At 39.3% G+C, this 15,347-nt stretch overlaps 1 protein-coding gene across 1 annotated transcript in view; it reads right to left on the bottom strand.

Annotated features, from left to right (window-relative positions):
* CAP2 (cyclase associated actin cytoskeleton regulatory protein 2) overlaps positions 1-15,347 on the bottom strand; it is a 68,816-nt gene that overhangs the window by 23,334 nt on the left and 30,135 nt on the right. The window contains exon 4 of the mRNA XM_015619116.3: positions 13,751-13,828. Coding sequence (XP_015474602.1) covers positions 13,751-13,828 — 78 coding nt within the window. The remainder of the gene's footprint in view (positions 1-13,750; positions 13,829-15,347) is intronic.

Here is a 15,347-nt window from a genome sequence, read left to right as displayed (position 1 = left end):
AGAAGGAGAAGAAGGAGAAGAAGGAGAAGAAGGAGAAGAAGGAGAAGAAGGAGAAGAGACACAGCTGTTAACAGTGGGTGGTCCAAGAGCACCATGTGGTTTAATATTGTCCTCCTTTTGCCTACTGATTTAATATCCATAAAGAAAGGTCATCATAAATTTCTACATTACAGTAACAATTTAATTACCCTTCTATAGCTGCAGTGATAAAATGCACAGACATTAAATATTAATATTTGTTGTAGCAAAAATTGTTCTCAGCACTGGCAACATTTTCACATGCTGCACAGATTAAGACCCATATCAACCCCATAGCTCAGAGTTAGCAGAATGATTGTGGTTTTCATCTGATATTGCTGGAACTTCTTCAGATGTTTGAGTTTTTCATGCTATTAACTAGGTTGTTCTTCCAAAGAAACACAAACTACATGTTAGTTGCCTGTTATCCTCTGGCAACAAGACTAAGAGAGTAATACACAGAAGGCAAGATCTATTTTACCTTTCTTTATTGGTACATTTTAATGTTTTGGCTGCAAGTAACACAAGCAGAATTCATGGGAAATATACTGCCTCCAAGCCATGATTTGGGGCAGTTCTCCTGGGTTAATCAGAAATGAATGGTATCCATGGGAATGACTGCTGAGTGGAAGGAATAGTGTCTGGAGTGAAGAGAAAAGCAAAATGAATGCAGAAGCTATCCAAGCTCTTTCCTGTGCAAAGTGAATGCTAATCACACTGGTCCAGTGTCTCAGAAAAACTAATTTAGAGCAGTAATTCACTGGGAAAAATTCTTCCACTCAGAAAACAGCAGATTGAGAGACATCCAGTCATCAGTTTACAAGCAAAACAACTGCTGTACCTTGCAACCCTATAATATTGCAAATGTATGCTCACCAAACCCATACAATGCACCACCAAAGACAGTGCACCAATCTGATTCTCCCTGGCACTTCACTTGGAAATCACTCAGGATGTAGCAGAACTCTTCATTTTTTCTCACCTTTTCCAGGCATATTTGTGATGTGCTTGCTGGAGACAACTGATAATTAATAGGCCAGCTAGGCTGACCTCAGTACCTGGTAAGGTAATGGAGCAGTTTATACTGAGTCACATCATACAGCACTTACAGGATGGCCAGGGTGTCAGACCCAGCCAGCATGGGTGGGTTTAGGAGGGGAAAGTTGCTTTTGACCAACCTGATCTCCTTTTATGACCAAGTGACCCGCCTGGTGGATGCAGGAAGGGCTGTGGATGTTGTCTATTTGGACTTCAGCAAGGCCTTTGACACTGTATCCCACAGCACACTCCTGGAACAGCTGGCAGCCCATGGCTTGGACAGGAGCACTCTGTGCTGGGGTAGGAACTGGCTGGATGGCCAGGCCCAGAGAGTGGTGGTGAACGGTGCTGCACCCAGCTGGTGGCCAGGCACCAGTGGTGTCCCTCAGGGGTCTGTGCTGGGGCCTGTTCTGTCCAATACGTTTATTGATGACATGGATGAGGGTATTGAGTCTTCAATTAGTAAATCTGCAGATGACACTAAGCTGGGAGTGTGTGTCGATCTGTTGGAAGGGAGGGGGACTCTGCAGAGAGACCTGGAATGGTTGGATGGATGGGCAGAGTCCAATGGGATGAAGTTTAATAGGTCCAAGTGCCAAGTCCTGCATTTTGGCCACAACCACTCCCTTAAGTGTCACAGGCTGGGGCTGGTGTGGCTGGACAGGGCCCAGACAGAAAGGGACCTGGGGGTACTGGTACAGCAGCTGAATATGAGCTGTCTCTTATACACATCTAGATGTGTAGCCACAACCACTCCCTTAAGTGTCACAGGCTGGGGCTGGTGTGGCTGGACAGGGCCCAGACAGAAAGGGACCTGGGGGTACTGGTGACAGCTGGCTGGACATGAGCCAGCAGTGTGCCCTGGTGGCCAAGAAGGCCAAGGGCATCCTGGCCTGTCTCAGGAATGTTGTGGCCAGCAGGAGCAGGGAGGTCATTCTTCCCCTGCACTCGGCACTGGTGAGGCCACACCTGGAGTGCTGTGTCCAGTTCTGGGCCCCTCAGGTTATGGGATGTTGAGATGCTTGAGTGAGTCCAGAGGAGGCAACAAGGCTGGTGAGGGGCTTGGAACGCAAGCCCTGTGAGGAACAGCTGAGGGAGCTGGGGCTGTTTAGCTTGGAGAAAAGGAGACTCAGAGGTGACCTTATCACTCTCTACAACTCCTTGAAAAGTGATTGTAGGTAGGTGGGTGTAAGTCTCTTTCTGAGAGAGTGAGAGGACACAGTCTCAAGCTGTGCCAAGGAAAATATAGGTTGGATATTAGGAAAAAGTTTTTCACTGAAAGAATAATGAAATACTGGAATGGTCTGTCTGGGAAGGAGGTGGAGTCACCATCCCTGGATGTGTTTAAAAGAAGACTGGATGTGGCACTCAGTGCCATAGTCTATTTGTGGTGTTAGGGCATGGGTTGGACCCAATGATCTTGAAGGTCTCTCAACCTAGTCATTCTGTTGAAATATTCTGTTGAAAAATAATCTTCATGATGCTGAGGACTAATGCTGACATGATACACACAAGATGATGGACGCGTATGTTCTGCTTGATCTCTTTTTCTTTTCGCCCTTCCAGAAGACCTCAGCATTAGAAAATTTTATGTAACCTTAGAATAAGCCTGTTTGCTATGGATCAACACAAGTCAAAGACAGTTCAAAAACATGTCAAAAGGAGGTTGTGCATTTTGAAAAGTATTTTGATCCATCTAAAGAACCTACAGAACATTTTCGTGGTAGAGTAATTTTGAGAAAGGCCTGTGCATCTAAAATACATGGGGATATGTGATCTTTCCCTAAAACAAAATGGGTTGGGAGAAAACAAATATTTACATTATTACTGGGAAATGAAAAAATTTTTTGTTGATGACTTAATGACCAGCGTAAGTCATTAAGTCTGAAAAAGCCCTGAAACCTCCATGATTTGTAGTTCTTAAAATATGACTTTGTTGCCATAACATGATAAAGTCTGCAGAAATTCTCCTTTCTAATTTTTGCTTGTTTACAACATGCTGCAGCTGGTTGGGTATTTTCTTATTTTTTAGGGAAATCTTTCAAGTATGACAGTAGTTAACAAAACTGAAATTTAAGAAAGTGCTTGTACTGCTTTGATATTATGCCAGTTTTCCTCCCATAAAGTCTGAGGGATATTTACAGTCCTTAGCTTACTGTGAATCTTCATGGCCCAGTTCCAGACAAAGAGAATATCAAAGCTAAAAATACAGCTCCACAGATGCCTGGTGTATCTAGACAGCACTGGGAGGCAGCACATTTCTGTGGATAGTGCACAGAAGTGGGAGTCCTTAAATGGGGGTTCTCTTTGCAGCTCTCCCACCAAATTGTCATCAGGTTTCAGGAAAGCTGTGTTAGCTTTCTGTGCTTCGATTTCCTAGATATGAAATGGTGTTAACATAGCTGTTTTATTTTGTAGAATGCTTTAATATCTATAGATAAGAAGGCAATATTAGGGTCAAACATTTTTCTGAATGACCACAGTGACCCACACCTCCTATTCCTTCTAGAAAAGCTCTCCACTTTTCTGAGGATCTTCTGTCAGTGGTACAGAGATTATTTCTGTCCCTCAGAACACACGACAATCTATCCAATGATTAAATATTTATAAAAAATGTTTATAAAAATGTAGTGGATTTATTTAATTTCACAGAAACTGTTCAAGTTCTAAAGGTGAAATATGTATTACTAAGGAATGTTGCTCAAAGTAATCATTCCCTTGGCATTGCAGTGACACCAGAGCAGGTTTGAGGCTTTGCTCAGCTCCGTCCCATGTCAGAGGTCCTGGCAGAGCAGCACAGTCCACCTTCCCTCCACTCTGTACTCATCCTGTTCTGCAATGGCTGCACAAAATGTGTGTATTTGTGGAAGCTTCTTGTCATCCAGGTCTCTGTGTAAGCGTTAGACACAGGAACACAGCCTGCAAGGAATCACTTAATTGAGTTCTCTCTCAGTTCTAAATTTTTAGTCAGTGATTAAACTGCAGATGAATTGCAGTGTATATGGCATATGGGTATAGAAAGGCTCATTAATTCTGGCAGTAATCAGTCTTGTTTGGCTTTACAATGCAGAAACAGTTGTGCTGAGGGTTCTAGAAGAATGATCTCTTTATTGCAATGAATATTAAAACAGCTGACTTAATAAAATTGTCTGTATTGCATCTCTAAGAAAACCGAATTCCAGGAGATGAATCAGAACTGTTGGAAAAATCTTTGGCATGCCTTTGGCATGTGCTAGATAAAATTTCTCGTCATTCAAGACACAGTACAGTTGTTTAACAGAAATTTAAGAGTCTCTTTATAAACACCATTCCTATTATAATATCAGTTTTGCTGAAATGCTTAAAAATGCAACATGGGCACAACTGACAAATATCACAAGTAATTCCCAGTATTCCTTTTTTCCTTTTAAAATAATGATTTAAACCACATTGCCATTTTAAATACAAATAACTAGACAACCAGCCAGTTTATAATATTTTATATTTCTTATTAGAAAATCAAGAGTAGTAAGACTAATGCCATGATTAGCCAAAACACTCCAAAAAAGTTCCAGCATGAAACAAGAACTGCCTTAGGCTTTAGTTTCAGAGACTTAACAGTCTCAGCCCAGTCTCATAAAATGGCCTGGAATACTAGTATTCCAACAGACCACACTACACAGACTTTCTTCTCCTTCACGTATTTGCACTACCCATACAAGAAATTCCCCAGATGACTGGCTTAATAGGACTGGTGCACAGGGACACTCAGTTCAGGAGAATGGCCAAAGTTTTGGGTTTTGTAATGTTTGAAATCTGCCTGTAAAGTCACACTAAACTGAACAGCTTGCTTAAATTTTTGGCTGCTTGAGCTAGTGATTACTTGAAAATCTCAGCTTTAATTTGAGAAAATGGGTATTTTCTCAGGACCACTGTTGTCCAGAAACCCACCAGCATGAATCACAAAGACACAAAACACAGCAGGTAAATAAAAAAATAGTTTTTAAAGATCTTATGTATTTTTAAGCTAATCTTACATGGTTTTGAGGGGTGAGATTATTTACCGAAGGATTTTTATGTTGATGAATGGCAACACAATTCAGACCTCACTATTAGAGTGTTTAAATCAACCTGACCTATTATGAAAACAAACATACCAAGAGAACAAATACCCTTTTAAGTTATGCAAAATGAAGGCATGGCAACCTTTGGTGTAAGAGCAGCAAAATAAAACTCAGAGGATTTGGGATCAACAGCTCCTTCGTTTTACTCAGCTGCAACCCAAATAGCATGAGTACAACTTTTATTCCATGGTGTACAGTTCTGTTAGTTTCTCCTTCGTACTTACATAAAATCTCCATCATACTTACTTTGTATTTTTAAGGGTCAAGTTTGAAACATGGAGCTGATCTGAATCAGGTGTCTTTGTATGTGTTGGTAAGAAGTAGAGCCTAATAGGAATGGTTCTGCAGAGCAAAACAGTTGGTGCTGAGGCCCTGACATTCACAGTATACATGTAAGGGGGGAGCTATTTGGGAGTAGCTGTAAATTGTGGTTTAGATGCTGCCTGGGAATGTATCTTCCACTTAACTTCATCAGAAATATACCACTTTCTACACCTTAAGCTGCTCTATAATATGAAATACAACATAGTAAACGGGGCTGATTTGAAGGAGAAATACAGTCCCATTGTGAGCTAATATACTAACGTAGACACAGCCATTATCTCTGCAAACAGCCTAGTAAGTCCCATCCCACATTTCATCCTTTCAAGAGATGAAAGATGTCATGAATAGCAACAACCACACTCAGTTTTAACAATGTAACAGGCAAGCATTTGCTCTCAGCTGAGACTTGATTTCCTCTGCTGTAAATGAAGAAAGAGATGTCCCTGAGGAATTCTTTCCACATATTAATAGATTTCAGATGACTGTATGTTAAAAGACATTAACAGATGTGAAGAAATGGACTCTAGAGGTGCCAACCACTACTATAAAGAGAGCCTAGGAAAATGTCTTACACAACATTCCTACCTTGACAGTTTAAAGCTGATGAGCAGAAGCCCATCATCTTGTGTCTACAGGAATAAGATCACCAGTAAGATGGATTTCTGCTATGAGTGGTTGTGATTCTAGAACTGAAATAGTTTTTGATTAACCATATTTCCCTTTTTTTTTTTTTTTTTTTGTATTTTCAAAATCTAAAAAGAAGACTTTAAATTTGTCCTTGTTTTGGTATGTATGCAGTTTAAGAAAGGCCTATGTTTTTTCTCTAAGTCTTTATTCATAGCCTGGATGGAATCAGTGTTCAGATTAGGCTGAGAAATAACCTATTTATTTAAGTATATATATAAAGTATATATTTTTTTACCCCACTGGACCTTAATTTAATGTTTTCTCTGCAAGTATTTTCTGTTTTCTGGCTGTAGAGACCACAAGTGAGATTTTTTTTCTCTGAGATCACTACATTTGTGTCCCTCTATTATTCTGATATTTTCAGGGTTCAAATCTCCCCTCCTAGACATTAATTTATTATGACCTGGTTTTCTTAGACTGTAAATCTTCAACCTAGTGGTGTAACAAGTATTTGATGTGTTGGTCAACAGTACAGGTTTTGCCACTTCAACTCACTGCTGTGCAGCAGCAGGACTATGACACAGAGTGACAAATTAGCAGAACTGTCTGGTCAGCTTCATCAGCACAGAAGCTTAGACACATTTGTGTGCTTCCAAAGTGACTTAATTGGTATTTGGCTTTTATTCCTCTTAGATAGCACAAAAATTTTCAATGTAACAGCCAATCTCAGCTGTAGCAGTTTTGTCCTTTGTGGGAAAAAACAGGGAATACCAAACCCTAACCCCACATGACAAATTACTAGTTTAACTAGTAACTAATTTGTGGGTTTATTTTTAAATATAAACTCTGAGGGAGGGAAAATGGAGAGGAATGTGAAAGACAAACCACTTCTAACCAGTGGAGAAATCCAGGGCCTCATACAACCTGCATGCATCAGTTTGCAGCAGTGCAGAATCACCCCCACTACCTTTGGCTGGGACTGGCTGGTTTTTAAATGGACTTGAAAGTTCTGTGTGTTGTATTCTTGTCCACTACAGCTTTCTGTGGGCAGTATTTTCAACAAGAAAGGGTCCTCCTGCTTTAGGCACATGGGCAACAGCCCACAATTAAGCAACAAGAGCAATTACACTAATAAACTGCTTTCAACTTTTTGATTTAGTACTCCTCAATCCTGCTGCTGCTGTGATTGTAGCCCGTATCAGTGAGGACCAGGGTATTCCAGGTAGCAAGGAGACAGTATTCTGTTAAGCCACAGTTGTTTTGTTCACAACATCTGAGATCCCATGAATCTTTGCTAAGAGCAATCACCTTTCATGGGGCATGTCCCAGGAAAGGGATGTTAGATGTTGCAGGCTTCCATCCTTGGACAAATCTGCCCGGTTCACTGAGCAGTCCTGGAACTGACATAACTTTTGGAATTCGCAAATCATCAGATGTGGTCTGATTTAAACTGAAGTAAAATTCACAAAAAAAGAAAACAATTAATTAACCTGTGAATCAAAAAGCCCTGCTTTTCAGTCATCTGTGCCCCCAGTGCTTTCCTTTTTAGAAGGTTATGTGCATAAATCCCAGGAAAGAATTGCATAACACAGCAAAAAGAGAGTGCAAGTTTGGATTTGTGTTTAGCAGAAATAAAGAATATGGAACTTAATGGGAGAGGGAATGTCCTATCAACTTAGTTCAGTAGGGTCTCACATGGCACAGTTTGAATATGAACATTGCTACAGAGGCTGAAAACTACCCTGGTGATTTTCAGACATTATGTTACAAACAGCAGAATTCCAGCAAAGGTTTGCAGATCCCTAGAATTTCTTAGCATATCAAATGAGGATCTAGAGTATACAGGTACACTGGAGGTCACAAGTGCAAGAAGCCTTTGGTTACTAAAGCCTGATTCTTGCACAGAATGTGAATGCTGACAAATCTGTGCCCGGGGATGTTGGTGTGAGCCAGTCTAGAGCATCCACTGATGTGAATCTCTGCCTCTGTTCTGGGCAAGCTCGGTGATGCTGCACTGATCATGGCCCTTCCCAAGATCCCTGAGTGTCTATGGGCCTTCTTACTGTGGAGTGCATGGCCCCTGGGGCAGAAGTGAATCTCAAATGCATCCACCTTTTATTGACCTGGGAGTTTTGGCAAACACAAGTGAAGAAAGTGAAATGGTACAAGGATACGTAGATAAGTTAACTAAAAAAGTCATTGAGGTACTAGAGTGTGTCCAGAGAAGGGTAATGAAGCTGGAGAAGGATCTAGAGAGTAAGTCCTGTGAAGGGCCAATTAGGGAGCTGGGGGTATTTAGCCTGGAAAAAAGGAGGCTCAGAGACCTCACTGCTCTCTAACACCACCTGAAAAGAAGTTGCAGTGAGGTGGGGGTCAGTTTCTACACCCAGGCAACAAGTGGCAGGACAAAAGAAAATGGCCTCAAGATGCAACAGGGGAGGTTTAAATTGGAGCTTGGGCAAAATTTCTTCACTGAAAAGATTGTCAAGTACAGGAACAACCTGCTCAAGGAAGTGACTGAGCCAGCATCCTTGAAGGCATTTAAAAGACATGTAAATGTGGTGCTTAGACACATGGTTTAGTGGTGGAGTTGGCAGTGCTGGGTTTATGACTGAGGACCTTAAAGATCTTTTTGAACCTAAACAATTCTATGAACTGAAAATATAGTGAGTTTGAGGCTGATAAAATGCAGATGAGTGATTCTGAGGCAGAATTATGAGGTAACAGGTGTCAGGGGCTATCTGGATGTGAAACAGAGTAAGTCTGCAACAATATCCAAAAATGAGCCTGTGAACTCTGCACTGCAGTGGGTTAGTGACTGGAAACTGTTGGTCCATCCCTGCTGCTGTGACCACACGTCACATGCAGTTGTAGGCTTGCTGATAACAGAAGTATGCAAACAGTTTGGCAAGATTTCAGAGAACGGGACTGGGGAAAGGGGTTCCCTTTAGAGCTCAGGACTCTCAGGCTCTGTCCATGTCACTCTTGGCACCTTCTGTGAGTTTGAGGCCTGAGGACCTTAAAAGGATTGAACCAAATTCTTCCTTAAGCTATTTCTAGACACAGACTAGACTAGTCACAAACTGCAGGTTTGCAGCAGTTAACCAGCTGAGAGAATGGCAGCAAAACTCAGCCCAAACACTTTTGCATATGAAAGTAATAAATTAACAAGGTGAGGAGTATCCTGCTGTTTGTATTTTTGGAAAACAGTATGGGTGATCCCAGTAAGCATGAAGAGAAGTAGGGGGAAATGGAATGACATAAGCAAGTCAAGGTAATTAGAAAACAAATCCTGCTAGAATGCAGAATAATAAGTCCCAGGAGTCCTGTTACTGAAGTACTTTAAAATAGAAAGAGAAGAAAATGAGCAATCACATACTGACAGAGAGTAGGGAACTGTGAATCTTCATCTTTTGACTTCTACATAAAAATTCTGAGAATGAGTCCTCTATTCAAAGATTTTGCCACAACCATTCTAATCTTACAATAGATTTTTTTTTCATTTTCTTTCTGCTTGGCTGTAATAAAAAAAATGGAAGGATTTATTCTCATGGTTCTAAGTCCAAATTCAAATACAGTTTCTTGGGCTTCTGTGAGGTGGGGTGAGATGTTCCTTTTCTAGGAAAAAAAAGGAAGCTGTCCTTTACCTATCACTTTTTTCCCACCCCTTTACTCCCACCTGTGTGCAAGATCTGGATATGTAAACTAGGGATTTAATTGGAATGTTTGTCTGCACAATGTCAGTAATTAAATCCATGAGCTTTGGCAGTCATATGAACTCAGCATTCTTTTCTAATGAGAAATTACATAATCATTTATAGTCTGAACTGCATCTGTCATTTAAATCTGTTTGTAGTACTTCTTACCACGAACACACTCATCCTGCATATGCTTATATTGATTCAGAAAAATATTAATCTCATTAATTTGTTCTCAGTATAAGAACAATGGATTCCTCATGCCCTCAAAGCAACTCTTAAAACTGTTTGAACTTTAAAAGTGAAATTTAACAACTCATACAGAGAAGGCAGTATATGAGTCACCATTCACAAATAACTTAATGCAGTGGCTTTGAGGAGTGATCAGTATTCAGGATGGCAAATTAAAAAAGTTGTTAAACAGATAAATTTGCTCAGGAACACTAGTAACTTTAAAAATTATTATACAATGAAATAAAAAAAAAAAATCAGTCAGGATTGTATTTGGCTTAGACTGTGGGAAAAGAAAATTCAGATCCAAACTATTTCAGAATGTTTTAAGAAGGTTTATGCTAAAACCTCTCTTCTGAATAGCCCGACCAACATGTAAACATATGGTCTCAAAATACCTTTTAAAACAACTTCTCACAGATTACAGCAATATTCTAATTTATTTTCCCATCTTCTCTGTACTCTCTTATACATTCATATATTCTCTTACACTATTTGTAGAAGTAAACAATATATAACCAACATTTTTATTGTTTTAATGTTTGCAGTTTGGCATCAGATAATAATTTCTAATAAGTGTATGGAGTGAAAAATCCCATCTTGTTGAATGAGCCTGTATCTAGCAGCCATTAGCTGGGACATACACAAACAGGAATATCAACTGGTGGTTTTGTCATATGATCTCTTCCACTGCACATACAAATATAGAACATGACCATAAAAAGTAACAGAACATGCTCTCTGTGAAGTAATTTATTGCAGTTGATGCTAGATTGGTATGCCAGCTGGAATTACCTTCCTGGCTCCTACTATTTTCACATATACAGATAATAAAGGCTGTGCACTGCAACAGATTCCAAATGGAAAAAATAACACTACTAAGAAGCAAAACTCCACAAAAGCAACTTTTAGCAATCTTGACTGTTTGAAAATGTTTGCTAGTAGCTCATAGCATGAACTAAAGAGTGAAATGAATTCCAGGACTTCACCATTATCATAGAGAGAAAAAAATACCACTTTTTGATGATATACATTTCTCCCTTTTTTAAGCACAAAATATCATGGATTATTATATATATAGAAGCTTTCTTTTTGTTTGAATTCCTTCTTCATTAGTTTGTAAGCTGCAAGAGCTGAGCTAATTTATTTTTCCAGCGCATTTTCCCCTCCCTCTTTTTTTTTTTTTTTTTTTTTTTTTTTTTTTTTTTTTTAAAGGCACCATGTATGACAGCCCAACATGACAGGAACTCAGTAAATCCCCTCAGTCTCCACACCGCTGTCTCTGAATGTCTGCAAAGCTACTATGCCATAATCGCAACTCGCTGGCTCATTCACAGCTTTACATTATAAAGCAAACAGTCTAGACAGTTGAATGACAGAATTACTCTCTTTTCTCTTGCATTTATAGATATGCTGTCATCTTCATTTGCTTTTCTCTACTCTGTGCATTCTGATACGCTAATGATCGGCTTTCCTGTTTGGATTCCACACTGACTCCATGGCTCTAAGCTATAAATACAACCAGAGCTGAGATGACATCACAGCAATAAGGTCCTGGGGGAGCAGGGGCAGGATGCCTATTTCTTTCCTTCTCCTGGGTTAGCTGGTGATTACTAGCTTTTTCAAAATGGTTAACCAATGTGACTTTACCATAGAAATTTTTTTCTTCATTGTGATGGAGATATAAAAAACCTAATGCCTGGAACCATCACTTTCTGCAGTGGGAAAAAGATATTCAATTTGTACAGAATAGGCAGCCTTCAATTATTTTCACACCCATCCATAGTATAATTGAGTGTATCCGTGAAAAAAATATATGCAAAAAAGGGAAAAAGAATGAACAACAATATGTATTTTGATTTTTATAAAAATGTAGCATTATTTAAAGCTAGCAGTCTTTAAAAAACTTAAGTAACTGTACTGGGTTTGGTCTCACTGATAAAAAGAAACTTTAATCTGTAATATTCCTGGTACTTTAACTTTGGAATGATGTGTACACACATATCATGTGGCACTTCCTCTTATCATGTGCTAAAGGATAGTTAAATGATAAAAGTTGACTTTCTTGCCTTCAACAAGCTGCAGAAATCTATGCAAGCCTCACAATATGCAAGTAAGACATATGGATATGGATTGCCAGCTCTGGTGATGTTTATGACAAGGTTTTTATTATTTGTTGCTTTTCTTAATGCTTCTGTAGCCATCATTCTGGATTGCCAGAGAATCTCTTTTTATCTCTACTCTTTTTTTGTTGTTTGTTTTTTTAGCATGTTTTATTGACATTTTAAAATGAAAATTTCTAAACTTTACAGTTGAAAAATCTCAAACTTGACCTCTTACTTGAGGTCAGAAAGTTGTAAGGGCAGCAGTAGGGAGAAGCCATTGCCATTCTCACTAAAAAAACAGAGAATCCCACTGATTGCACATTAGCACAGGAGGCTAAACCAGGACCCACAGCTTATCCTTGCACCAGAGCTGGGACAATCCCAACACCTCACAACGTTGCATTACATTATGGGACATCAGAAACAGTTCACTGGGGAATATTTTACCTATGAACATGTAGAATTTTTTGGGCCACTGGCTGCAATTGTATTCACTGCCAATATAAATGACTGCTCGAGGCCTGTACCAATGGGAATTTTGCCTGTTCTGTGTGAGCCATGACCCACTTTTACTCCCTGAGATTAGGGACAGCTGGAAAAACAACTCATCTCTTCTTGCTTGGAACCCTAAAGTCGACCCTTGAATATCTATAGGCTTTGTTTTTTAGTTTTCCTTGAATACCCTTGCCATTAAGACATACTGACTAGAAAAACTTCTAAATTGCGTCTCTAAAAACAATAGTGACATCAAAACTTTAATAAATTATACCATGTGCAGTGAGTTATGATTTGCAAGAATGGATTTTAATACACTTGGGAGCAGGGAACTAGTGGAAAAAGGCAGAACTGAAGGCCATGATGAAGACTGCACAAGGGAAGACTTCATTCTCTGCATACTCCAAGAAGGAAGGTTCAAGGGTGGTACCCCAGAAGAGCTATCTGATTGCTATTCCCAGGAGAGATACAATGCTATCGGCCCTGAGCCCTCTAGAAACTACAAATGAGATTCATAACCACTCCACAGCTTCCCTGAGCTTTCTTGTGAGGGGTGGATTTAAAAAGTTGCCACTAAATCAAGTATATAAATCAACTTGATAAAAATTTATTTTTCATTTTTTTGACAAAGTGCCTTGCCTCCCTTCCAGAACTGGCCTAACCTGAACCTCAGTTTGGAAAATACTGACTGTATGGGCCAATACTGGTTTTTCTCTCCCTAGCTTATACCCTGACTTCAATGTCTACCATGTAGCATCCCTGGGAGGCTGGCAAATATCCATTCTATTCCATGGCACTTCCAGCTTCCAGACAAAGACTGATCCCACTTAAAACTGTAAAGTGGACACCTCCTTTGCTGTCTTCATATGCATTAGTACATAAATCATAATAGATCATAATTAGGATCTTATATGCATTAGTACAGAAAAGGTTCTTAACACTCGACCATGGCTTTCTGATTATTACAGCACCATGCTTATAAAAGTGAAAGCAAGGCCCTAAGTGCACTGTATAAATAAAGGAACAAACAAAGCAAATGCAGGATCGATAACATATGGGAACACAGGCTTTTTATACACTGCCTCTTGAAGCTCCAGGTCACTTTCCTTACCTCTTGAGGCTCTTGACATTGAGATGCTAACACCAAGAAAGATCTCTGCGCTTGGAAAGCAGCACGTACCATCTCTGCCTGTAACAAAAGGAGGAATATAAATTAAACCTTAGACTGTAACCTCCAGTGCCTCTTTGTGGCAGCTGAAAGTCAAGTGTGACAGCTCAAATCTTCCTTGCTGCTTCTCATCTAAATCACAGCAACACTGACTGGAAGAAATGTATTAAAGTAATAGCTTAGCTAGAATTTTTTTTTTTTTTTTTTTTTTTTACACCCAAGGTTAAATTCCCTATCTTCTTTAGACAGGAAATAAAATGAGTTGATAAGCAGGCTTTTAGTTATAATTCCTACATTTAGTCACAGGAGGACTTAATTTTAACACTTCAGAGTATGTCTAGGCATTTAAATGGTGATGCTTATACCCAAGTGCAGGCAAGAACTTATTACCACAGGGAACAGCAATCTGCAAGCTTTGTGTTGAACTGCAGCTTAGGCTGTGGTGATGTTCAGGATGAGTTGAGCTCGGCACATTGGCTGAGGTACTATGCTGTAATTCATTCCTTGCCTGCGATCTGTGGGCACACTAAGATCAATGAGAAATCCATGAGAGATTGTTGAAGGTTTTTGGGCAGTTTTCCATTCACAAAACTCTAGAACTCGGGTTAAAGCTACACATGACAGTATACTTACATGTCAGCAGTTTGGATGGGTGATAAATCTTTACACTCCTGGGTGTTTAATAATGTTCAAATTTCTGTCCTTTTTCATTTATTTGAGACCTACACATTTTCTGTACATTCTAAACCATATACGTTGATTTGAATCAGTATTCTACCATCATCTCTACCTCATCCAGGTGGATGAGTAGTGACTAGGAGAAAGCATTACTAGTATAGAAAAGAATTATTCATGACTAGTGAATATTGCTAAAGAAAAAACAAACCAAACCAAATGCTGTTAAGTTAACCTAATATGAATAGGTACATTTATAATCACTTTGTGAAAGGGTGGGGAAGTGCACACTGTTTTTCCTTGGGGTTTTTCCAATCTAAAAAGAAAACAAGGAAATTATATATACAGACCCATGTGGATGCAACTTAAAATACATAAAAGTCAGGAAATTTGATGTTGTAGCAAAGTAAAACAGCTAAATTGTGTTTATTCATCTTAAAATGGGATGGCATGAATAAAACATTATCTGTTAGGATGAAAGTCACTGCAAGGAAGATGGTAAACGAGACCCAACTTGGACAGTATTTGGGGAGAAAGGGATAATATGGTCTGACAGGCTGAGATTTGGTAGGGTATAATTATCTCTATAAATAGATAAAGAAATAAGTAATAAGAGAAACTTACATTTTCCAGCCAGAAACATAAATACCATCAATAACAGTAAGGTTCAGATATTCTTAGACATTTCAGATGACTGTTTTTTGGTACAGAAATTCAAAAAACAACAACATGTGGGTTATTTTAAGATTGGGGGAGTTTTTGTGTGTGTGAGGAGAACCTTGTAAAACACCTGAGTAAATGATGTTCCTGAGGAGGAAGTGAATATGAATTAATTCAGTGCTTCTTAGACTGCAAGATGGACAAA

The sequence above is a fragment of the Parus major genome, chromosome 2 (genome assembly GCF_001522545.3).
Source record: "Parus major isolate Abel chromosome 2, Parus_major1.1, whole genome shotgun sequence".
Classification (NCBI taxonomy): domain Eukaryota; kingdom Metazoa; phylum Chordata; class Aves; order Passeriformes; family Paridae; genus Parus; species Parus major.
Note: the sequence above shows the minus strand (reverse complement) of the source record. Positions and strands in the feature narration are given on the sequence as shown.